Source organism: Alternaria incomplexa (assembly GCF_024043165.1).
Source record: "Alternaria incomplexa strain BMP 0042 chromosome Unknown scaffold_3, whole genome shotgun sequence".
In the NCBI taxonomy this organism is placed as follows: Eukaryota; Fungi; Ascomycota; class Dothideomycetes; order Pleosporales; family Pleosporaceae; genus Alternaria; species Alternaria incomplexa.
Genome location: NW_026249852.1, coordinates 467832 through 493634, shown reverse-complemented (window position 1 = coordinate 493634; position 25803 = coordinate 467832). Strand labels below are relative to the sequence as shown.

The window sequence follows — 25803 nt, the reverse complement described above, 5'->3', positions numbered from 1 at the left end:
TCTACCCCTCTTTCCAAGTCTCCACACAAGGCGCTGTAAACGACCAAGATTGCTCAGCAGGTAGGTTAATAGAAAAAGCGCAAGACACATCACTGTGAACGAGATGGCAAACGTCCTAGGTGTACGATCGAAGTGGAAAATATCTCGATCAGCCCCGAAGTATTGCAGAACAAGAACGAGAGGTGTGGTGATGCCAAACAGCTTGCCATGTTAGCAGGAATAATCTCTTTTCGGAAGATGTAGATCATCCACTAACCAGAACATTCACACGTGTACCTCGACTTGTCTCCCTGGCAGCTTCGGTACTCGTTCGGTTGAGTATGTGTATTTTGTGACTAATTTCGTTGGTCCGGCGATTCAGCTCATGCGCATGCTCGGCGCGAATTTGACTCTGACAGCTGAGGCGATTACTGACACGCTCTTGATACATCGACAACTAGATCTTCCGTTAGAAGATGAGTATGTATTCCAAGATTGGACGTACTATCACTTGCGGCTCATGGCAAACTCCATCAAGAAGCTTCAGTTTGTACTGCAGATCACCTAGTGTCTTGAATGCGGCCTTCAAATTGTGAAAGGCAGAAAGGGAATCGGGATCTCTTAAGTCCGAGAAGTAGCGGTAATCTCCACTGGGACCAGTGAATGTCGTCCACACGCGAAGAGTTTTTTGGAGAGTCCTACGCAGTTCACCCAGAATTTGTATCGTCGTAGCCGTCTCCTCGAACAGCTGGTCAATAATGGCCTGGTCGTCAGTCTTGTGGTTGGTGGTGAGTTCACGGGCTCGCTTGTCTTTCTAGATCGCGTCAGCCATAATCGATCTTTTTGCATCTCATGTACACACCCAGGCCTGAACGCCTTTGTCGACAAATTGAACAACCTCAACCCACTCCTCCAAGATTCGAAGAACACGAAGCTCAACTATGCGCAACCAGTAGCGTCGCGGGTCCCAGATAGGCGCGTTTGCGTCCTGAACCAAACATCTTCGGCCATTGCCATCGACAGCAAAGTAATCCTCTTCTATTTCTTCGGGTTCATCTTCTTGTCCGTCGTCGTCTTCGTCGTCTTCGTCTCCATCCTTCCTCAACTTTGGATCTAAAGGCGCGTTGATAAAGGCCCAGCCAACCCATTTAAAGTTGTCCCAGCCACAAATTGCGATCGAGGTATGGGCTTTACGGATGACAAATTGTCGTGCACTTGGCTGACGACGATTATGAGGGCGCTGTTGCTGAAGGTAAGAAACATCTAGCATATCGGTATTGTGTAACGAATCAGCGGCGCTCGGCGTTGCAAGTGTCTCTCGCAAAATTTGGAAGGGGAGATGGAACTCCAAATTAAACACATTTGGTGACTACGCGGCGTCATTTACATCAGTGAGGCTCCTATGCATGCTGACAATCACTTACTGTCATGTGTACCCTTACTGATGTCTCGAATTCAACATGTTTGGCAATGGCGTCGCACAGAGGATGCATTTGATGCTGATGTACTGTGTCCACGAGTGCAAGTATATATTCTGCGCTCAGCTGATTGATGTATCTTGAGTTATGTCAGCATCCAGAATACTTGCGTACAGAAGCGGAGATAGATTTTGGAATAATGCAGCCTTTCGATCATTGAGTCGTCAGCTTTGCTACGAACATAGTCGTAACGAAATGCCGAACAGCCTTCGTGTAGTGCAAGACCGACGATAGCCCAGATTCAACCCGGTCATCAAGATACATCGTGAGTAGGGAACGGGAAATGGACCAACACAACGTACATCAATCGCCGATCTGCATCAGGTGGACCGCCACCATCGCTGGTCGAACCACCAAAACGCTGTTTCTGTTAGCCAGGCTATCATGGGGTTGGAATAGTACCCACGTCTGCAAGTAGCAATTCCCTCAATACCTCTGGTGTAAGCCATTCTTGTTCATAGTCGCGACGCTTTCCTGAACCATGTGCACGGTCATCCAATCTTGCTCGCGCCGGCTGTAGCCTACTTGGAGAGCTCGAGTGCAAGGACCCTTGCAAAGCGTCTTTCTTCCAGGACTGAATCGCACTCTCGACATCCTGGAGAAAGTATTCCAGCGTCCCTCGCTTAAACTCCGGAATGAGGGCTATGTTCAAAACAAGTGGGATGTCCACCAGTGGTCGGTGCGTCGAGAAGATGGGGTTCCATAGTTTTGTGGGAACTCTTCTCCGTGGGGAACTTCTTAGCCTTTGCATCTAGTCCTTGGCGTACTAGAGGGTGGTATAGCCTAAAGGGCGATGGGCGCGATATGGAGATGATAATTGGCCAGGCTCGGAGGAAGGCCGGGTCATACTCCCGATACCTATACGGAGTGTTCCCCTGTGACTTCACGAAATGTTCGACAATGCGATCCACGCTCTATCCAATGCGGATAGATGTCAGTGAGAACTTGGTGAGGTCAGATAGTGGGAATAGGGAGGGAAAATGCAATCTCAATGCAATAACTGGGTTCCCCAGAGCCTCTTTAACCAAACTTACACATCTTGCGAAGCCCAACGCATCACTCACTCGGCCGACAGCTTCGTCTATCGCACATTGTTTCCTATTCGTAAGACTGGTCTAACGGCCGTCGCGCGACACGTTTTCAACTCTGAATCGTCACTGAAAAGGTCACGGAGGCAATTGAGGGCGTTGTATCATCCAGGCCTTGCATAAATGAGGCTATGTTGGACCTGCCTTATCGGGCAGGCGGGTTGTCTCGATCATGGAGGATTGCCCAGTACACACTGAATCACAGTGTCGATTCGTTAATATGGTCAATTGGCTGCGAAAAGGTCGACTTACCATAGATCTCAAGACTTTCGAAGCCAGGAAGGTATTTAACAGCAGGCAGATGTCTGCCTGCATCGGGCCTCCATGCATGGATACGTGCCAGCGCACTGGAAGCGCCACACAGGAATAATCTCGAGCGGCCAATGTGAATGGAATTTGTGAGCTTGGTAGGAAGTGGGCGATGCGCAGATCAACCGAGGTCTAATGCTTTTGGGGAACCTCATTGGGTTCTGACCTGGATGCATGACGGAAGGTTGAAGAAGCCCGGAGGGACCTTTTCCGCGATCTCAGCTAAGAGATTGCCTCGCCGATGAGCCTCACACTGGTTGCACGACGTTAGCGTATAGGGCGGAGTTGTGGTCGCGCCCATTGTTTGATAGCCACGTCGAAGTGTCTTCTCATTTATTCCACGTGCGCAACGAATACGTCCCGGTTGCTCTTCACCGGTATTAGTCTGTGAGGGGGCTGACAAGCGTCTGCGGTTTCATGGCTGTCTGCTGGACTGAAGGCTCTGGTATGGATGTGAACAAGGAGGACCTGGAGAATGGTGGCGGTCATGGGATCAGACATCACTTGATCGGTGAACGTAGAAAGCGCAATACCTACCAAATACACCCTAGTTTCTCTTGAAAGACCTTGTGGTGATGCAAAACCCGAGGCGGACTTGATCCAAACTAAAAGTAGAGAAGACATGTACGTTTCCGCAGGCTCGATGTTATCATTTGGTACCATCACTAAGGGGATCAACTCCATCTCAGAGTTTCCGGCATCCCTCCCACGATTGGCCTCTTACGTCTACGTCCCATCTAACCGAGCTAACGTAACATCGTGTGCTGACTGATAAGCTCGCTGTTGGCAAGACGGTTTATCTTCAGTGGGTCACGATGCTACAGCGTTCGGTAATGGCCAAAGTGAGCGAGGGAAGGATGAAAGGGCCTTGTCGCTCGAAAGAAACGCGAACCGCTCCACTGACGGCCGAGGCCTATACCAGGGCAGATGTTATGCACCATCTGTAAAGTACCTTCGATGTTCTCACCACGACCTCGTCGTGCGTGGTAGGCATGGGATCATCTCAGCTGTATCTTCGTGGTACAACAATTGCCACAACGTCCGTATCCGCAACTAGAGCAAGCTTGGTTTTGATATGGTATGTTTGGCCGGCCGCAATAGCAGCATTGCCAAACATATGTGTATCGCTTTTTGGCCTGATAGCGTAAGTCAATGAGACTATGACCCACTGCCCCAAGAGGCCTTTCTTGCCGCTTACAAGTGTGTGTATAGGTGTATGTCCGTGTCGGCTTCGCATTCTCCATCCCGTCGCTGCCGAGGGCACCGCTTCGGATACATGTTCGTCGGTGCATGCGCTGTCGGTTCGTCTTCGGTCGGTTCGGTACCGGTATTGAGCGCGGTGCAAACGGTCTCGATAGCCCTGCGTCGCACGAGCCGTGTAATGCCGTTGTCTTGTAAAGACAGTGCGCAGCCAGCCAGAAGCTTCCTTCGACTCTCCATAGGTTATGGGTCGGACCACAACAGTCGACATCAGCCTCGGCTCGGTAGTGTGGGGCTATCCGTAAAGACGCGATCGATTCTGTGGGTTTCTGTGGGCGTTACTGTGCCTGGCATCGACTGGCGGCGACTGTTTCGTGCTAGTCAGCATGTTCCCATTGACATCCCATCGCCGACATTGATGCAAAATGGGTTGGAAGCGAATGCGACATTTTCGAAGCCGGATGACGCGAAAGGTTGGGAACGGATAAAAAGAGAAGGCGGGGAGCTCTCTGGACTCAGATGCGAAGGCAGGGTCCGTGGACTGTGGGAGAGGCCGTGCGCAGGTCTACAACACCAGGAGGTGCACTTACCAAGGCTGGTAGGCGATGGTGTTACAAATGATTCTTGAAGACGATAAATCGCCCGGGCGACTTCGCAACGTGTCTGTCCCTGAGCGAGGAATTTATACTTCGAGCCCACACAGATTACTTTTGCAAGCACTGGCGATTGGACTGTTTAGCGCACAAGACTGCAGTTAAATGCAGTCTCACAACACCTCGCTTTCGGTGCCACATGAGTGAACAGCTGTAAGCTCAACTCCTTGGAAAAATCGGAACACTCTTCAGGATTCGGACGCGATATGACATTGCCGTAGGTCGCCATGCAGCGACAGGCTGCTCGACTCAAGCGCACAGCGCTTGAGGCTTGTCGAACTCGACCGGCTCTTGTTAACAAAGCCACAAAACTTTTAGACTTGGTTCAATACCCTGCCATGATCCGAAAAGCAGCAGCTGCCTCGATGAGCTTGTGATCGTTGCATGCAACCGCAGATCGAAGGGGGCTTGTAACGTCATACGACACCGGGGCAGAATAGGTTAAGTGATCCGCAATCACGATCATTTCTTCCTACTGGTATCGCCCTAGCTCGCCGGTCTGCCACTCAAGCTAGCATCACGAGATGTATAGTCTGTACGCATGGATATTCACTAAACTTATTGGCATATCCTGTTCACAGCTAGCGACAACACATCTCATATCTGTACCCAATGTTCATCGACATTGACGGTGTCCGCACTTCTACACAAATTCGATGACTACCAAGAAGAGATCTCATGATAATCTCGTCAAGTCACTAACCGCATGTGGATACTGTGCGATTTTACGCTACACCGCCTCTCACTTCCAAGGGTTCGTGACAGGGTCCCCAACCACCGGCAATGCCTGTATGATTCTTTTTCGAGATTTGGCACGTTGGAGACGACAGATCGAGACCAATGGAGCTTCGCGAAATTGTGGCCCTGACCATCTGCGACCTCTGAACAACCTTGGAATGCATGCATCTGAACAGCGCACTCACGCCACCAAGATGAAACCCCGATTTTCAATAGACAGACCACGACATGGCTCCTGCGGCTTGTTCTCTGTCTATGACCCAAGACCAATGGTGGGTGCGGACGAAAGCGACTACCCACTGTGTACAACATTTGTGGGCGCAGCAGACTAATCTGAACGGCGCTACAGATGAGCGTTATGATTGAGAACGATAGCCAATGCAAAGTTCGGGCGTCTACTGCGATATTCGCTGCCATAGGAGTAAGTAATGATTCCAAACCTTCTCCAAGGCAGTTTTCTGAACAGCTCACAAAGTGCCATCTTCTCTCGTCTTAGGGAGTGTAACGTGAGCTTGAGGGGCTGATATCTTTGGCAAGGTGTCGTGTTCAAGTAGAGATGCAGCGACAGGTAAGCCCTTGCGTTCTACCCTCCATGGTTGTGTAACACATTGCTTGCTGTGGGCCTTGGGGTCGCAGCGATAAGACGCTTCATGGTTACGGCCTAAACTAAACAATGTCATTCGTATGATCACAGGCTGGCTCAAAACTTATCTAGCTAGTCGCAGTCATTTTGTACATCGTGTGGGCGAGTCGATGCACTTGATTAGCAGCAAATCGCATGAATGACAGCTAAGAACAGGAAACAGCATTATGTCACGCTTGTCCAGAGTCTCGCATACCGACTGTCTCTAGCTGAGAACCTAATGCAGGGTTACGCAAACGAAAGGCTTCTCGCAAGTAGGCGCCGCTTGAGTGCCACAGCTTAGATGACATGCATCCATAGCATGCACAAGCGTACGTAGCGAGAGCCTGCAAGTCTTCAACGGTCTCTATATCTCTTATTCAAGAATACATTTCGTGTATGGAATGTTTCGTGTTGCGGAGATTGCGAGCGGCTCATCGCCCTGCGTCAGCGCAGTACTTACACAACTGGACGCAGTGGATAGTAACCAAACATCTAGCGGGACTGAGCTGTAATTCCGGAAGCCAAGGCACGATCAGGTTTAGCCGTACGAAAGTTTCTTTCGCGCATTTTCACATAGAACGTGTTCTACGTTGCATTGTCATTGTAGATTGCTTTCATCTACATGAAGCTCCGACAGCTGCGCAAAAGAAGTCGCAGAGTAGTTCGAAAAGAACACAGAACGGACGCATCTGAAAGAAGCTAGATGTAAATTGTAGATAGCTGTCGACTTCGGAAAGCTTTCTATAGATATAGAACTCCGTCGGCTTCCCGAGGTCGCGATAGTGATACCAGGTAGGTACATTTAAGAGTTGAGGCGCATCATGAGATGCTACATATCAGTAGCATACTACTGTGGTAAGATTGGAAACGCTATTATCGCGGTCGGCATACTCGAGTAGGGGTCCGTGACAAGCTATATAGGTGGTATGGCAGTACCTCGCGAGGACGGATGTCAGAGGTTCTCTTGGATCTAACCATATTTGGATTGGTCTACAGTCTTTCAAGGCTGGATTCGATGAGCTACGCGGTACTATTTAAAATCCTGACGCGGGCTTGAACACGCGTGGTACAGTACCTCCAGGGCTGGGTGGGCTGAGCGCATTTCGTATGATCCCAGACTACCTAGGTCAGCACGGCGCATTCGACGTCGACGTCGAATGTCTTAGGGAGTCTATATATTCTGCGATATGTTTACGCATTGCTCGATGTGCGTCTGATCTTCTTCGTGTGAAGTTCCGAGCCGAGACGTTTTGCCCATGAAGACAGGATTCGCACTTCCATGCCCAGGTGGTTACTGATTAGAACTGGAATCGGATCTGATACCAGTACAAAGATCTCGTTAAATCTTCTCGATACCCGATGTACTTATGGTTCGATCGCAGTTGTCGCCTTTTGCTTAAACAATTTACACTACCTGTTTTGACTTACAACTCGATTGCATTGCGGGGTATATAGTCTCATTTCGCTTCACGCTTCGACACTTGCCGTACCGCTTATCGAGCAGCCTGAGCGTACATGCATATGCAAGCCATGTTGAATCGATTACTGCACAAAATGATATCAAACTTGGGCGACGGCCCTGAGAAGCCGTTTGCCCCCGTTTTCTCGACATAGTACCGTGTTTCTTCTCCCGGACTTTCCAACACCGACGCTATAGATAGCACTGACTGAGGGTATGAATTATAAGATGCAAATCTTAAGACATTCAGAGGGGTCGTAACTTCACAGAGCGAATGGCGCTGTTTACGACAGCCAAAGGATGCATTTTCCTTGCACGAGTTGTAGTCGACGAGGATATGACGGGATGATGGATCCACGTTCAAGCGCTTTAGGTCCAGACTTGATGCGATGCCGATTCGAGCTTTGGGGACTCTTTGTATACAAGCTATACTGTCTTCAATATCCCGCTTTCGTGACCTTTTCAAGCTTCTGAGGTATAAAGATTAGCAAACTCTCGAGGTCATTCCGTCATCTCACTTGAGGTAGACCGCATCTATCGTTTCGGAATGCGATGCTTGTCATACCTAAGTGGTACCAATAATAGGATGATGCATGTGCAGCTTTGAGCCTGGGGTAGGGCATGGACGCGCGGAATTGAGATTGCAGCATGCAAAGACCCCCAGAAATTGCCCATGTGATATGTTCTTTTTTGTTAACAGCGTGATTGCCTTGTGATACGCTTGAAGTATCAGGCCCTTATACTTCTAAACCCTCGCCATACACTACGAATGCAATGAGCAGCGTTTGCCCAGTAGCATAGACAGCGAGAACACAAAGAGAAGTAGAGCAAGCTTGATAGTTGGGATGAAAGAGGTTTGTGTATGAGATGCGGTAGTAGGCACATATGTATGCTGACTTTATAGGTGCCTGCCTTTGACATTCGGAGTCATGTCCATATTACGATGAATGTAGCCTCACATAGCAACATAAGAGGACTGACTAAGGTGTACATTCAGTAGTTCGGATCACGCCATTGCGCCACGTGTAGGATCTCATTATCTTATCTGCACTTTAGTAACATGGCAGTTTCCACATCGACCATATCCACAAGATGGACAACCAGCGTTTTTATAAGGTATAGAGGGGTATCCGCAGTAGCAGCACTGCCACACATAGGTGTGACTCTTCTTTCCCTGTCATTGTAAGCTTGTCCTCTGCGTCTACGAAACGGTCGGCGGTGACCTACTGCGGGTACCTCAACACGACCAGATAGCTCGGCGTGTCCATCGAAGGCCCAAGACGGAAATGACCAGAGGATCTCACTCCTTGTAGAGCCCTCATAACAACAGCCACGACCGCTCTCCAGACCTGCGCGTCTGGGAAGAGTCGAAGTACTGGAGCCAAAACGTGTGTACGAACCACCTGCACACGCAAAGCCGTTGTTGTCCAGGACTGATCTTCCACTGTACGTCTGCCTTCCGACTCGTCGCAAGTTGTCCCCATCGTCGTCAGTCTCGTATCGTCGGGAGCGGTCGAATGAGTTTGGGCTATTGCGGGCAGGTGCTTTGCTCTGCGAGGCCGAAACAGAGTGCGGATGAGACATTGCGATCGTCGGACGCCTGAAAGCGCGTGGCAACCAGCTGAAGTGCAAACTTCTAGTTCTACATGGCGGTTAGCTGAGGATTTCTAGATCAAGCGCTCCTGCGATCGTGTCTCGCTGCTCGTCCACGACTCCGACAGGCCGGATACCAATCGAGACGCGTTGAGTTAGCAGCGAGACTGGAACGCGTTCCTAAGCTATCCTGACGCCTCGAGGCATCTATGGCACCTAAAGACAGTGGGACGACAATTTCTGGGATCAATTGACAGGGAGTGGGGTAATGGGTCCAGCAGCGAAGGGCGCTGGAGTTGTCCATCCACATACCTTCTAAGCAAACTGGATCAGCGGTCCGAGCGCCCCGTGCCGATCTCTGGAATCCCGCCGCAACGAAGTTCTCCGTCCAGCAGGAGTAAGGAACCGCTTCAAAATACCTAGGTATCCATGATTATATATACGTCGCCCTTGTTATCACGGTGAAACCTTCAGGCAGCAGATTCTTCCGACAGCTAGAAAACCATGCCTAGGCACGGCAGACTGTGTAAGGTACCTCATAACTACGTGGGCCCATTGATGCAATGAGTGTGGTAGGACGCGTGCTGCTCTGATAAATTAGTACAAGCTACAAAACACGATCAGCCCCTGGGTAAAGAGCGGACCTTCCATCGGCAAGAGCGAGGGCCTTACCTAGGATCATGCAGTATGCCGGCCGGCTGTTTTTTCGACCTTCCCGCAGGATGTGGCCGTACATTCGACCACGAGCCAGAGTTGAACCCATCGCGTACCTTGCCTGTAAGCTCAGATTATGCTACTGACCCATTGTGTAGACTGGCAACCAAGACGTTCCGGAGGTCCGTATAGAGGATGTCAACGCGGGGTTTTGCTACCAATCAACGTATATGGTCTCGCGCTACCGCATACTAATAAGCCAGCTGATCACATATCGTTATCCACCACAATGTGGTCTTACCTAGGTGTTGTGCAACGCCTGTGTCGCAAACGCATCGTTCGCCACCTCACCGCCTTCCGACTGTCGACTTCAGAGCTACCTAGGTACCTCTGCATGCTCCCCCTACCCATGAGACGACGCATATCCAAATCCGGATGGCGTTCGGCATCACTGCGAAACCTCATCGGTGAACAAGGGGGCATCCGGAGTTTTCTCATGCCATATATTTTAAACGTAACAAAGCCCTGAATGAAGGAAAACAAGAGCTTTCGCCACGTCTTAGTGGGATTACACCACAAATGCAAAGAGAAAACTGGCTAGCATGATCATTCCAACTTCTCAACATCAGCGGGGCAATGATTTGAACGCGATCTTTTTTTGGGTATTTCCATGCAGTTCTTTCGTCTATCGAAATGTAGAGACTTATTTCATCTGACCGATTTTACCAAAATGAGTGAACTTATGCGTCGGATGCAGTCTGTACGTCTAAAGAGGCGTGGAAGTACAGACTCACGTGATTGAAAATCGATGCAGACGGGTATCACCCGCCTTTACCTAGCGTATCGATCTTTTCGCCGCCAGTATCCCAATGAGATGCTACCACGGCCAGTCGCCAAGTAAAGCGTCCAGCGTACGTTGCTTGTGATTGGGCATGCAGACCAATTCGGCAAGGAGAAGGGCGAAACTTGTATCACCCAGAGCAGATGGTGTCAGTGAAGCCTGTAGATTAGGACTTGTCATGACACCCTTGAAATAGAAGTTGTGTCTGTAGGAGAGAACCCTGGAGGTAAGCGTGACCTTCGTAGCGCTTAGAAGAGCGCCCCGGGGCCTGGACTGATATCACAACACCCTCGGGGTGGCCTGGCATCACCCACCGCACCAATACCACGAATTTTTGCACTGTACTACAGACCCAGCGGAGCTACGCTAATGGAAAGATCATCGTGCGCGACTGAGCGAGGTAATCCTTGCGCTAGTAGCGTCAATTACGCGTCAGATGCGAAGCATGAATTCACGAAACTCTACTGCGAGGTGTGGCTTGATGCTTTCATCGAAAAAGTGTGCGTTTGGTACTTTCCGTAGTATTGCAGTCTCTGTAGAAGTTGTGGGTGTTGCCGCTCGTAATGCACACACACGCATAATGATGTTTATATCTAGCTAAACACTAGCTGTTCTAGCGTACTTAATGATCTCCACAGCTCTTGTTGTGGACATTGGGCATTTAAGCAATACAAAGACGGGACGGTTAAGGCTAGATTACACAGATATCCAGGTTATCAATCTAAGTGCGACAGTGCAATGCCGAGAAGACGGAATCTTATAATAGTTCTATCCAGTCGTCAGCATGATAGCTCATTGGCCATTAACATTGCAGCTGTCATTCATTAGTCTGAGCAAAAAAGGAGAATGATTGTGTCCGCGATGCATATAGAAGGGTAGCAAAGCTCGAAGTTCGAGTTCCAATTACCAAGCTGTTCAGTCACCCTTGACCTATCATCAGCCCTCAACTGAGACAACCTTGGAATGAAAGCTAATTGGAAGTAATAAGATATTGTCTCGAAAATACCCGATTATCGAACATGTTTCCCAACGAAATGGTCTTTGCAAGACATGAAATTGCGTCGTCCCTAGGCCGTTACGTGGGACTTCATGACCTTGGGAAAGCACGTCCGAGAGACTGTATCGTCTTGCTCACGATCCTTGATCGAGTTCGCGTGGCTATTTATTCGTTTCAGCACGTTTGGATTGTCGTCTCAATGTCCAAACCCTTCGCGACAGACTCTGCCACCAAGCCTGCTGGCTAAGCCATCCCTCCTTCAACAGCAATAGAAACCACAATAGCATCATGACAGCACCGACGGAAAGGAAAAGGGATAGGAAACTTTGTTCATATGGAAGAACAGATGTAGGGATAGCAAAGATACTGGAAACGATGACTACAGGAGAAATAACGACGATAGTAAATTCGCCGATTTTGCCGCCCTGCAAGCTGAGGCGGTACTCCAGACGATTTGCCAGCTTCTCGCAAGCTTCTTGAAAGTAGGACAGCGTCTTCTCGTAGACCCTCAGATCTTCATACACATCGTCCAGTTCGTTGATAGTGCGTTCGATGTGTGCGATCACCCGTGGTAGCAGTGTCTCATCCGGGTCGCTAAAGTAGTCAAGATCTTTACTCTTGAAGCTGTTCCAGCAGTTGACCTTTCCCCTAAGATCCTGAATCAACATTGATAGAAGCTCCAGCATAGGTTCATTCCACTTCGAGATAGCGGACTGCTCGGACGCAGACCCAGCGGAGAATGGGCAAGAAGTCATGTGATGCATGAACGAAGCTTCAATTTGACCCACAATGCGTTGAGCTTCCTTCCTGGCACATTTTACTCTGATCAAGCTGATAGCGAGGTAGTACTCCCGCGCGTCGTAAAATGGCAGATTTGCATCGAATTTGCCCATTGATATTTGGTCTGAGCGCCGGAAATCATTCCGTTCATCCTCACCAATTTCACGGTCCGGATTAAAGTTTACTTCTTCCAGATCGTACGCGATCCAATGGGTATTGTTGAAGCCAGATAGAGTGAAAGATGATCTCGCCCGATAGATCCGCAATGTCCCTCGCTCGTTCTTTGAGTCCAGAAAAGAGAGGTCCATCCATATCTTTTGGTCGGGCTTGCTGCTTTCAGACTTGACTACATCTTCTAGCCTCGTCATGTGCAGTCCGAAGTAGGGGAAATGGTGTTCAAGCTGGAAGACGAGATACCCTTCGGTGGGGATCCTGACTTTCATAGACGTTTGAAGGGTGAGATATCGCCCTAAGAGATCTTGGATAGCGGGGGCTTGGTGCTCGTTTGCGGTTTCAGCTAAAGCGAGCATATGACATGGAGATGGATTAGCGATATGTATAAGCCGGCGGTCTGCATCTTCCAGACTGTTGTGGTTGAAGCGTTTTTCCAGGAGATGACGTCTCAAATCCCACGCTGTCAGGCTCTCCTCGTATGTTCTAGCTTCAGGCACAATACTTTGCGTTGAAAGCATTGGGTGTTCTCCTTGAGCATCGGCAATATCGCATTCGGCGTTATGCTGTTGTATGGCTATGGCCTCCAAAGCTGTCGGGTGCCTCGTACCGGCAGCTGTCGGAGTAGTCGGAACAGCTCTGTCATCGAGCCATGCGTTACCCCGGCTCATCATGCTGGTATCTCTAAAATCGCTTTCACTGATACCGCGGCAGTATTCGATCACAGCCTCGACGTGAGGCGGTGCTCGGTCGTCGTCGTATCGCCGCATGAAGAGTTCGATACCATCATGCCTGTTCGAGAGTTCGCGCAATGACTGCATCCATGGGTATAACTCTAGAGGTTTCCTTGCGCTACTAAATATATGTGGCCATCGCCTGGAGAAACGCGGAGACCCTGGACTAGGCGTAGCTCTTGTGGTATGAGCCATGTGAATCTACATTGCAGGTCAGTTCCCATCAAACGACTGCGTCCGTGGTAGAGATCATCGCCTTCGATGCTCATCTCTTAAGCTGAGTGTGCATGGGTTGTTCACAGAAGGTATGACGTTTTGCACTTACTGCCCGGTCTCCAATTCACCATCAAGAACGTAATATACGACCGAAATATCTCGAATCAGATGATGCCGTGCACAGGTACTTGTGCATGTTGAGATAATAGGTTGTCGAGAGTTTGAATATGTTCATAGATGTGCAGGAGGTCGCGAAGAAGACCATCCGGACTTCATCATGCCTGTCCATGGCCCTCTTCATATACTTTATCTTCCAGTTACAATACAAATACTGCGACATCAATCCAGTGAAGCCTTGGATGCTGTGTTGTTCGGCATCATGTCTTCAACCAACAGGAGACAGATACGTCGTTCGTGTCTTAGTATTGTGACCCGAGGGCAGGTCTCGCTATTCGTACACGTATTTTGGCGTTTTGACACTACGGTCACAAGACTGTTTGTAAGCCCTCGTTTGCCTTTTTTTCCTTGCGCAGACGCAGCTGGGATTGCATAGGATGATACGGCCTTGTGGTGACGTGAATAGTGGGTGCAGGGAAGCGGAGCCAGCTGCTCCAGTTGACTGCTGCTTCGGTCATGCTGTGCTCAAGGGTCCAATATATTGTTGAGATGTCATGGGCTCCAATTTCCTGGTGGCGAGGTTGGGCAGCGAATTTGGCTCGTCTGACTTGCATAGAGCCCTGGAGGTGGGCGCCGGGTTGCCGAAAGGGGAATCCATGTAAGCTACGTCCATTGCAGGGCTGCTTATCGCGTATCTCCGATGCGCACCTGTTGCGTTTCCGTAGATGACGATGACCGTTCGAAAAGGGACGCGAATGGTACTTATCTGGGTATGCATCCCGAGGTCGTCTTGAGGTCTGCCCAGGCTGATGGACACCGGCTTGGAGCCCTGTCATCGCACCAACAGTTTGTGCTACAACGCAATGAGATCGCATAGAATTCCAAAGTTGGGCTCCAAGGCTGACTCGGTATTTTCATGCCTTTGCGCCAAGTCTCTGCTGCGCCTTAGTCATTGCTATCTTCAAGGTACCTAGCCTAGATGTGCTTGAAGTGCTTGAATACTTCCGCAGCCTTGCGGAGCTTGCCAGGCAGAGGCGCCAAGCATCCTAGAGTCGAGACATTATATTCCAACTAAATTGAAGCCTAGGTATCAAAACTATCAAGAGTGAACCACAAGTGTTGTCAGCCGGGAGCAAGTTGGCCCCCAACGACAATGTGCATTAAATAATCACCTGGCTCTAAGACAGGCGCCCTACTCAGTTGTCGACTGAATAGATATCTAGTACACAATTAGTGATTCTAATGCAGGATTTCCACTCGCCGCGATGGTCTCAGTCTATTAGTTGTTGAGTACTACGCTACGCTTCCAGTGACCTTCTAAACTTTCCAAACGCATTAACCCTTTCCGTGATACGTTAGCCTTATGCTTTCCGGCCTCCCATCCAGAGCTTGACGTTTGAGTAGATGATAGCCTAACCCCTCTGCTGGAAGTCCTTCGGGGGCTCTCTATGAGTGCTTCTTTCGACGGTGATGAAGCGTGAATCTCAAGAAGATATGTGAGGTCGAACCTGCACGCGTGTAGTCGTGCAATAAGCGCATCTTCCATAGCCACAGCCTGGACATCCCGTGCTTGAGATAGGAATCGATGAAGACCCGCAATGGCACTAGAATGTAGAATCAGCTCTGAAGGCCATCGTTTTTAAACTCTTTAGGAGAATACACCCACACATTGCCAGATGTAAACATGTCGCTTCTTTGCCTGTGTGTGTAAGACAGCGGGAACTAACCAGATCCATGATCTTACCTACGCAGGTCCGATAATGTAGAGATGTCTGTACTCTAGACAAAATGATCAGCCTCAGCCACAATGGTGAGCGAACATCGGTCCTTCCCCACCGAGCAACGATTTGATCACGTCGAACCGTTGGGGATCTTACGCGTGTCTCGGATCACTACATATGAACATGTTAACTAGCCGATGACGTACTAATGGCGAGGGATATGGTGTGGTGACTGATATGTACCTCATTTCTTCTTGGAAAGAACAGATTGCTCATCGGCCCATCGATCGTATATGTATAAATTCCTGGTTACAATCATCTTCGGATTAGAAACCTAGTACAATACAATATCGAAAATTGGCAAGGCCAGGCGTTCGTGAGGTAACATCGGGATGCAGCAATCCACCGTGGAACTGCCAGCTGCAGTAGATTGGAGCTACAACACTTTAGCCGACGTACTCATGACGACGAGGACTCACAATGCAGAGAGAGCGAGCTACAAACACGACGTCTGATAAGACAGAACGATTCTGGGGAAGACTGGGACAGAAATGAAGCTCTTGGACTACAATCGAGTTATAGCGTCCAGTAAGTGAGCGCAGTGTTGGAGCGACACAAGTTTTTCTACTGACCCACAGCATGTTGCGTGGTTCCATAGATAAAGACCTGAAGCGTACAAGTAATGGCAACGGTCGTCTGACGCATGGCTTGATGCATGAAGCTAGGCGCGACATGAACGATTGACGCAGGCAGCCGACGGCAGGTGGTTAGGCCGACTATCGACAGGCGGAGCCGAAGATAGAGCTCCGAGGTACCGAGCTGTCCAATTCCATCCACGCAACACAAACCTCGATTGAGGTACGAATCGCAGTTTCAAGGCTCGCCATGGTACTCCGAACCCTATCATTTCTATCGCTGGCCGTCGGCGCCCTCGCCGCCGTGACAGCACCTCAAGCACCGCTTGAGCCGTTCGTTCTTGAGCCCTCCACGTCGAAAGACCTCCTGTATCTCCATCGCAAACTCGTAGAAATCGAATCCATATCCGGGAACGAGAAGAACGTCGGCGATTGGCTCACCGGATACCTTCGCGCACACAATTGGACTGTCGAGAAGCAGGCAGCATCCAAAGACCGATACAACCTCCTAGCTTACGGCAGGAAGCGCGAAACAACCATCCTCCTATCCTCGCATATCGACGTCGTACCACCATACTGGCCGTACTACTACAACGAGACGACCGACGTAATCGGCGGGAGAGGCAGCGTAGACGCGAAGGGCAGCGTCGCACCCATGATAATCGCAGCGCAAGGCATAAAAGAACACCTACAGGATGACATATCCCTGCTCTTCGTTATCGGCGAAGAAACAGGCGGCGACGGCATGCGCGCATTCAGCAACTGGGACAAACGCCCATCCTCCCACGAAATCGTCATCTTCGGCGAGCCCACCGAGGCGAAGCTAGTATGTGGACACAAGGGCATGCTAGGCTTTGAAGTCAAAGCGACAGGCAAAGCCGCGCATTCAGGATACCCGTGGTTGGGCGTGAGCGCAAACGACATCATGGTACAAGCACTGGGCGAGCTCCTCAAGCTGCGAGAACACCTCCCATGGAGCACGAAATACGGCAACACGACCATGAACTTCGGGCGCATCCAAGGCGGCGTCGCAGCCAACGTCGTCGCCGAAACCGCAACCGCGAACATCGCCACGCGCATCGCAGCCGGCACCCCTGATGTCATACGCGGACAAATCCTTGACGCGCTCAAAGACGTCAAAGCCTTTGCGCAGAAGGAAGGTGGCGATCTGGACGTACAATGGGGCGGCGAGGCATACGGTGTGGTGAACATAAATTGTGATATTGAGGGCTTCGAGACTTTGACCGTCAACTACGGAACGGACGTGCCGCACCTCTCTGGTGACCACAAGAGGTACCTGTACGGTCCCGGCTCCATCTTCGTTGCGCATTCAGATCATGAGGCGCTGAAGAGGAAGGAGCTGGAACAAGCTGTTCTAGATTACCGTCGCCTTATTCTCAAGGCGACCGAGGTAAGAGAGAAGGAGCGGCAGCTGCAGGATGAGGAGCAGCTGGAATTATGAACTTGGGTGAAGAGACGGATGTAAATTGTAAATCGCTAGATACCCAAACACAGCGAGCGTTTCCCTCTGCGACAGTTATAGCCACTTTGATGTACCCCCACATTTAGTCTACCAGGAGAAGAGTCTCGCTCGATACAGGTAGGTCTGAAAGCAGGTGCTCAATGCCCCTTCCCAAGCTCCACTCCTCGACGTTTTACAGTCAAAGAGCAAACTGGGTAGATGGCACAAAGATTATTCTGGCGCATGATCCCTCATATTTGAAGGGACAGAGCGAACCAGCAATGGGAGAGAATGCATGGTCCGTCTGGGTTCTGTTCGTTGCGCTGGTGAAAGGGATTGAGAGTAACGCGTAGAGAGATGCTTTGGTCGACGCACGGAGCGGCCGAAGGTATGACCGGCGACGATAAGATAGAGAGCAGCCAGAAGTGAGATGAGATGGCAAAGAGGGAAGGAGCGATGACACCGCGCTATGCATTCAACTTACCAACGCCGATGATGCTAGCGTCTCATACCTCATATCATACATTTACTTATACAATCATAAAACCGTCGATCAACATTCTCAGCTCGCGATAGCCGGCACCTCGTCCTCCTTTTGCGCAATGCCTTCGGCTTCCTCGGCGGCCTTTGCAGTTTCTGACATGCCCAGGTCCCTGAACTGCCAGCCATCGTTCTCTTTGACCCAGTCTTTCCGCTCGCCCAGGATAGCTACACTGCTCTCGGCGCCCTTGACGAGGAACTGGTCGGCTACGGCTTGTACCTGCTCAGCTGTGACGTCGAGGAGGCGTTCGCGACGCGTCTGCAGCATATCGTCTGTGACGCCAGACAGGAACAGCCTCATTCCCTCGCGACTGACACTTTGCGGCGCATCGTATCCTTGGAATGCACTCAGCTTGGCTTCTTCAAGATCCTGAGGTGTCCATGCGCGGTCGCGCGCCCATTGCCCTGCTTCGGCCATGATCTTCATACTGTTCTGCGGATTGGGATCGCGGTATGAGTACATGCCGAAGAGACCGCCGATGCTACGTGCGTAGGCACCACCGCCGTATGCGCCACCTTTCTCGCGAATCTCTGGGTGAAGTTGCTTGAAGGTGAGGAGCTTTGCGAGGATCTCAAGAGGTGCGCTGGAGGCGTCGGCGTAGGCCACTGTCGGGACAGCGCGGGCGGAGTAGTAGACTTGGTATGGCAAAGGGAAGAAGGACTTGGCGTTGCGAGGGTACTGCTTTTGCTGCGACGTCGAGGGCACAGAGACGTCCTTGGGTAATGTGTTCAAGAAGCGATGTAGTGCCTCCTGGTTTGACGTTGAGCTCTCGCTACCGCAGTTGATCGCTACGCGGAGCTGGTTGCTGTTCGCGATAGTGAAAGACTGGATAGCTTTGAGTTTCTTGATGACATCGTCTAGCGACTCTTGCGATGCGAGAGCTGTCATAACCTTGACTTGGGTGAGACCCCCGGTTTCTTCTGCTAATCGGCTCACAGGACTGATTCCAGCTTCAGCGAACTTCATGGCATAAGAATGACCAGACTCTGCGATCGAGTTGATGGCACCACTTGCCGCACTCTGCAGGAGCTCTCGGATCTTCTTGCCCGCTTCAGGCCCATCAAAGTCCGTGTCTTGTATGATAGTCCGTAGGAGTTCGTACATGTCGGGTATGTTACGGTCGAAAGCGTAGCCGGAAAATGCCATACCTTCTTCGTACGCGTCGAGCGACAAGGGTGACTGTGAAGAGTGGTAGCCTACGGAAATGCCTCCAGTCTTCAGCTTGATCAGTTCCTCAAGTTGTTCCATCGTCTTGTCTTTGGTACCAAGGCGCATGATGGCGCTGGTGAATAGCGGGATCATCTCTCGTAACTCGTCTGGGAGATCCTGTAATCTGTGCACAGCACGGAAGTACGTCAGACCGTTGGTGGGTGCCTCGCGCCACTGGACCTTCACACCATCCAGCTCAGTATGTCGCAGTGGCTTCCTCTCCTTTTCTCGAGGAATATCCTTGACGTGAACAGTGGGCAGACAGCTCAAATCTTCGTTTCTGGCTTTCTCTTGAACTTCCAATAGCTGAAGTTCTCGCTCTTCCAGATACTTCTGTGCCTCCTGCTCGCTTGGAAACTGCTTCGCGGTCTCTGCAATCTTTGCCGCTAATCGTTGAATTTCTTCGTCTACGAGTTCCTGGCTGAACGTCTCCGATGGCTGCATGGTGAAGGTCAGGGTTTTGTCGGTGAGTAGGTACTTTTCAATCAGGCTCTCCAAATAGTTGCCTTCAGCGTACTTCTTCTGGAAAGCATTGACGGTTTCTTGCCACGCGAGGGCCTCCATTGGGTCGATACCATTGAACCAGCCGGGTTTCAGTCTTTGGAGGATGCCCATACCAAAGTTGGCGGTCTTGTGCTTGAGCGAAAGCTCCAGCTGATGTAGGATACCATCGACCTTGATCTTGTCGAAGCCGTTTTTGCGCACCTCGAGCAAGGTCTCCGCAATGGTCTCGCGCACCTTGTTCACATCATCCGCTTTGACGGCGTCCAACCCAATGGACAAGACACCTCGTCGTCCAGCGCTGTCATAGCCAGTATTCGCACTGAAATCAGCACCAAGTCCAGATTCTACAAGATTGCGATAGAGAGGCGAGCCGTAGCCGCTCATGAGCAGACTGCTCAGTACTCCCAGCGCAAAGTTCTCTACGGCGTCTGCAGTGTCGCCCATCAACCATGTAACCGAAGTCTTGTACTGCCTGTCCTGAGGTACCAGTGGGTCGAGAGGTCCCGCAACCGTGACTTCCTTGGGGCCGTCCAGAGTTATTGGAGCCTTCACTTCCTGATCCACGGCTATCTTGTCAAAACTGTTCAAGCGACTGTCCACCTCCTTCAGATGCTCCACCAAAGGCATGTCTCCGTATGTGAGAATCTTGGCATTGCTTGGGTGATAGTGGTCGGCGTGGAATTTCCGTAGCTGTTCCCAAGTCAGGTCGGTGATCTTCTGCGGGTCGCCACCGGAGTTGTTGATGGCCGGGTATAGGTGGTCTTGGAATTTGGTGTAGAACAGGTAGCTTGCATCCGACATCTGGCCCTTCATCTCATTGTATACCACGCCCTTGAAAACGATGCGCTTCGCGTTGGGGTCCTCCGACTCTTTTGCCAGCGGGTTCTCAGGACCCAACCGCCACCCCTCTTGGGTAAAGTCATTCTCCTTCAGTAACGGGTGTAGCGTCGCATCGAGGTATACGGACATGAGGTTTTTGAAATCTTGCGCGTTTGTCGTCGCGAACGGGTAGCCAGTGTGGTCGGGAAAGGTCCAGGCGTTCATGAAGTTGGAAAGCGAGCGGGGAAGCATCTTGAAGAAGGGGTCGCGGATGGGGTACCTGAACTGTCAGAGATACGTTGATTGCAATAGCAAGGTGACATACTTCTCACTACCACACAGTGTGGTGTGCTCGAGGATGTGTGGCACTCCGGTGGCATCTGGTGGGTTGGTCTTGAAGCCAATCGAAAAGACATTGTTCGCATCCTCGCGGGCAATGTGCAGATATTCGGCGCCAGTCTTGTCATGCTGGAGATGTAAAGCGGTCAGCTCGAGCTCCGGCACCTGCTTGACGCGCTTGAGGGTGAAGCCATGCAGCTGCTCGCCGACATTGGGGAAGTTGGAGACATCGGTGATAGCGGCATATCCACGTCGAGACAAGGTTGACAGTCGGTGCGGGGTTATCGTGGCATTTCGAGGGCTTTGGACCTGCCGACCAACGGAACGTAGCATGTTTGGAATAGAGGGTGGATGACAGAGTGCCGCGCAGCCTCAGAAATGTCAGAGGCACCCCATCGATGACGCCTGTCGCGCCGATTGGCCGAGGGACCCCATACCAAAAGAGATTAGCCCGCAAAATTACTAAGACGAAAGAGTGCGCCTGGACAGGCTGTTGATGCGTTATACGGCTGGAGACATGTCGGATTGGCTAGCCTGCCAGTGATCTCATCTGTCAGGTCCGATATTGAAGCTCGTGGGCGTTGTGGAGACTACCAGGTGTCTTGTGCCTTTCGCGATCGACCAGACCACCGACGTCGTCCCCTCCTTCCTCTTCAACACCCGCCACGAGACATTGCCCGACCCGACCCCGACGACTGCATGACCCGACACTGTACATATTGCTACACCACGCCCGTTGACGCCCCCTGCACTGCGCTCCACATCTGTTTTCACCCGAAGCAGTCCCGAGACGCCGGCGGAAGACGTGCATCCTCACCACGCGCATTGTAGACAGGCGGCTGCTGCCAGACGGATGCGCCACTGGACTGCCTAGAGACCTGCATTGGGGACACGTGAGACTGAGTGCATAGGCGGAGGAACCGTCGGAGGCAACACGGGGGATCCACAAGCTGAGGCGCTACACGGAAGAGTCACGACTTCATGGCAACCGTCGCCCAACAGCGCCAGCCGACGTCTGCCCAGTCCCGCCCTCACCACGAAGCCAGCCGCAGTGCATCTGCCTCGCCTGCAAACATGGCACCCGCACAGCACAACCCAGCGCCTACGCCTGCGCCCGCTAAGAAGGGCAAAGGCAAGAAGGCGACCGACCCCTCGGAGCAGCAGAAGCAGATCCAGGCCAAGATTGCTCAGCTCGAACTGGACCAGGCAGGGGACAAGGAGCAGGAACTCGAAATCGGTGCGTCTACCTCTTGCGACGGAGCTGTGGAGGAGGGGACACTCTGGGTGGCGCAGCCCATGTCTGCACAGCACGAGACTGGGGCCCTATCAAATGAATCGTTGGCTGACGTATGGCATGGACAGAACGCGAAGTTAAGAAAGCAAACCGCGAACTCTCCTCGCTCCTCTCCAACATGGACGGCCCGCTGTCCCGGCTCGAAGTCGTGCAGAAACGATATACCGAACTCCTCTCCGATATGAAGCGCACGGAACGCGAACACCAAAAGGCGAAGAAGCGCGGGGACCAGCTGCAGAAGGAAAAGGACGCGCAAAGGTCGGAGTTGAACAAGGTTACGACAATGAAGGACAAGTTGGACAAATTGTCGCGTGACTTTGCAAAGGAAAACAAGAAACTCAAGGACGAACTACACAAGCTCGAATCTAGCGAATCCACCGCCAGGCAAGAACTACACGAGCGTCTCGAACACCTGGTGAATGACGTGGACGATTGCATAGCAGCTGCGAACGGGCCTGAACCACAGAATCAAGCCGAGCAAGAACTGGACGAAATGTATGTGTGGCACAGCCAAATTTGGGAGCATGAACTAACGAAGCAGATTTCGTCAAAAGTTCAAGTCGTTCATTGACCAGTACGAGTTGCGCGAATTACAATACCACTCGATGCTGCGACTCAAAGAGCTCGAAATACAGTATCACGCCGCCCGACTAGAGCAGCAGCGCAAACAACAAGAAGCCGAATCTTCCAAGTCGCACCAGTTGACCCGCCAAGTGTCGACCTTTTCGCAGACCGAGACGGAGCTACGCACGCAGCTCAACATATACGTGGAGAAGTTCAAACAGGTATGCAACCCGTTAACCCCTCGTTGGTCTGTATCATCATGGTTAATACTGACCAGATGCAGGTCGAGGAAACGCTCAACAACTCGAACGATCTCTTCCTCACGTTCCGCAAGGAGATGGAGGAGATGTCAAAGAAAACCAAGCGTCTTGAAAAGGAGAACCAGACGCTGCAACGTCACAAGGACATCACGAACCGCAATATTGGCGAGATGGTGGAAGAGCGCCAAAAGATGCAAGAGGAGCTTGCCAGGCGGACCAAGGAAGCCGAGGATCAGCGGAAGAAGATAGCCCGCCTGGAAACACTGTGTCGTGGAATGCAGGCACAAGGTCGAGGCCAGGTTCCGATGCATGAGCTGGATCACGAGGAGCAGGACGAGGAGGATGAAGAAGTTACGGAGAGCGAGTACGAATACGAGGACGAAGATAGCGCAGAGTACGACGACGACACTGAAGAAGACGGTGTTGAACCGGCGCTTGTGCATCGACCATTCGGGCCTGTCCCTCCACCTCCGCCGCAGCCAACACCTGCGCAGGGAAAAGTCAACGGGCATGCACAAGCTAATGGGCAAATGAATGGAGTCAAACGCTAATAGCAATATCATAGAGACTCACTCTTCGACCCATCTACGTCTTCTCAATTTGCAAATGATGTCCCGCTTCCGCCATCTCAGACAACGTCTTCGAACCCGCTCGGAGATTTTATGAAGCAGTGGAGTTGGGATGATGCGGACCTACCGTCTATTGCGGACTTCGATATGACTGACCAAGCATTCGACGAGCTCATGAAGCAGATGAATTGGGATGATGTGACTGCGCAGTTCGATGCGGAAATGGAAGCAATGGCTGACAAGACTGCTCGTCTTCTGTCAAACGATGCGGCGAAGTCGGAGGAGCCAGAAGAGCCAGATTTAGATGTTGATTGAAGCGTCTTTGTGCTCCGCAATTGGCATACGTGAGTATAGTGCGAGAAGCCGATTATTGATAACAACATCGATAGTATGGATTATGATTTCCAACATGCATATCATCGTGCTCTCCAGCAGAAAATTTCCCATACTATGCCTATTGTGACTACCAAATATGCATGTTCATCCCGTCCACGACGGGCGAATCTCGGCAATGGCAACGATGTATCGAGTCGAGCTAAGATGCCTCGGCTCGTGCACCCACGTTTTCCCCGCAAAACCCCTGGCAGTCGAGGATGCCAGTAGGCACGGCCGCTATTTAGCATGCACATTCCCATACTCACCATGCGGTTACACATAGCTTCATTGCTGCCAGAAGCACGCTCTTCAGACCTTTATTCGCGTTATCCGACGTGACCTACTCCATCTACTTTCAATTATCAACCACCCGCGACCACAGCCTACGCCGTCATGTCACCGCCGGCACTGCAGACGCCGCTTTCGAAGCTGCTGGGCATCCAGTATCCGATTATCCTCGCCGGCATGGCGCGCACCTCTGGTGGCCCCCTCGCAGCTGCCGTGTCGAACGCTGGTGGCCTAGGTGTAATTGGCGGTCTCGGATACACACCGGAACAGCTCCAATCGATCATCGATGACCTCAAGTCAAACCTCCGAGACAAGAACTTGCCCTTCGGTGTCGATCTCGCACTCCCACAAGTCGGCGGCAGCGCACGCAAGACGAACCATGACTACACCCATGGACAGCTCGATGACCTCATCGAAGTCACAATCAAGAATGGCGCAAAGCTGTTTGTGAGCGCTGTTGGTGTACCGCCCGAGCGGACGATCAAGAGGCTTCACGAAGCAGGCATTTTGATCATGAACATGGTCGGACACCCCAAACATGCGAAAAAGGCACTAGATGCAGGTGTGGATATCGTATGCGCCCAGGGTGGAGAAGGCGGAGGACATACCGGCGATATCGCGAACAGCATCCTGATACCCTCCGTCGTGGACGTCGCGCGCAAATACAAGAGCCCTCTGACCGGTCAGCCAGCCATCGTAGTGGCGGCGGGAGGCATCTACAACGGCCGCAGTCTGGCAAGCAGCTTGATGCAAGGCGCACAGGGCGTATGGGTCGGCACACGATTCGTCGCATCAACTGAGGCTGGCTGCTCGCAAATGCACAAGGAGAACGTGGTCACAGCCGACTTCACAGATACAGGCCGGACACTGGTTGTCAGTGGCCGACCGTTGCGCGTCAGGTACAACGACTACATCAAAGAGTGGCACGAGCGCGAGGACGAGATCAAGAAGCTCACGGAGGCGGGAGTTGTGCCGCTGGCGAAGGACATGGACGATGGGAAGGATGTGGATATCCCGTTCCTGATGGGCCAGGTTGCGGGGGTTATCGGCGATATCAAGCCCGCAAAGGAGATTGTCGACGAGATGGTGCAAGAGGCGATCGACATGCTGAAGCTCGGCCAGACGTACATTGGAGGGCCGAGCAGTAAACTGTAGATAATAACAGTAGATTTTTGTGTCTTGACAACAGTCCATCGCATCTCGGTCCCTCGGTTGCCGTGTAACACAACGTCAGAAGAAGCGCATAAATGCATCCGGCTCTCAGTCGAAGAACACATTGCACAAACGTTATTGACTTGTACACTCGAAACGAGAAGGATGTCCAAACCACGTCGCGTCGCATTGTGGTGGTGGTGCCTGCGCCTTCCCAGAGCAGCGGTGGATGATCTGCGACCAGGATCGCGCTCCCCGAATCCATGGCAGCACCGCAAGCTCAGGAGAGATCTGACGGCACGCCCAGTCCCCGTCCGCCTGGGAGTATTCACAATTAATATACACTTCTTCGCACTCGCGGTCGGCGCAAAGCTAGTATTATTATCCTCGCACATCTCGAACGCCCTAGGCCCCTGGCGTTTGCGGCCTTCTCCACTTT

The 25803-nt window shown here is 51.5% G+C and overlaps 5 protein-coding genes across 5 annotated transcripts; 3 read left to right on the top strand and 2 right to left on the bottom strand.

The window, feature by feature from the left end:
• Positions 1–11775: 11775 nt before the first annotated feature.
• Positions 11776–12837, bottom strand: J4E90_002526 (uncharacterized protein; the record flags this gene model as incomplete). Its single annotated transcript, XM_051432106.1, has 1 exon — positions 11776–12837. One exon carries the CDS (start codon positions 12835–12837, stop codon positions 11776–11778), a length of 1062 nt encoding a protein of 353 aa, XP_051293528.1.
• Positions 12838–16238: 3401 nt separating this feature from the next.
• On the top strand, positions 16239–17450 carry J4E90_002525 (uncharacterized protein; the record flags this gene model as incomplete). The annotated part of the gene is made up of 1 exon (XM_051432105.1): positions 16239–17450. The coding sequence occupies one exon, from the start codon at positions 16239–16241 to the stop codon at positions 17448–17450; it is 1212 nt and encodes a 403-aa protein (XP_051293527.1).
• A 562-nt stretch (positions 17451–18012) lies between these two features.
• On the bottom strand, positions 18013–21195 carry CYM1 (Mitochondrial presequence protease; the record flags this gene model as incomplete). Its single annotated transcript, XM_051432104.1, has 2 exons — positions 18013–20803; positions 20849–21195. The coding sequence occupies 2 exons, from the start codon at positions 21193–21195 to the stop codon at positions 18013–18015; spliced, it is 3138 nt and encodes a 1045-aa protein (XP_051293526.1).
• A 741-nt stretch (positions 21196–21936) lies between these two features.
• On the top strand, positions 21937–23864 carry J4E90_002523 (uncharacterized protein; the record flags this gene model as incomplete). Its single annotated transcript, XM_051432103.1, has 5 exons — positions 21937–22099; positions 22225–22651; positions 22698–22941; positions 23004–23400; positions 23548–23864. 5 exons carry the CDS (start codon positions 21937–21939, stop codon positions 23862–23864), a joined length of 1548 nt encoding a protein of 515 aa, XP_051293525.1.
• Positions 23865–24317: 453 nt separating this feature from the next.
• J4E90_002522 (uncharacterized protein) lies at positions 24318–25367 on the top strand (the record flags this gene model as incomplete). Its single annotated transcript, XM_051432102.1, has 1 exon — positions 24318–25367. One exon carries the CDS (start codon positions 24318–24320, stop codon positions 25365–25367), a length of 1050 nt encoding a protein of 349 aa, XP_051293524.1.
• Positions 25368–25803: the final 436 nt, after the last annotated feature.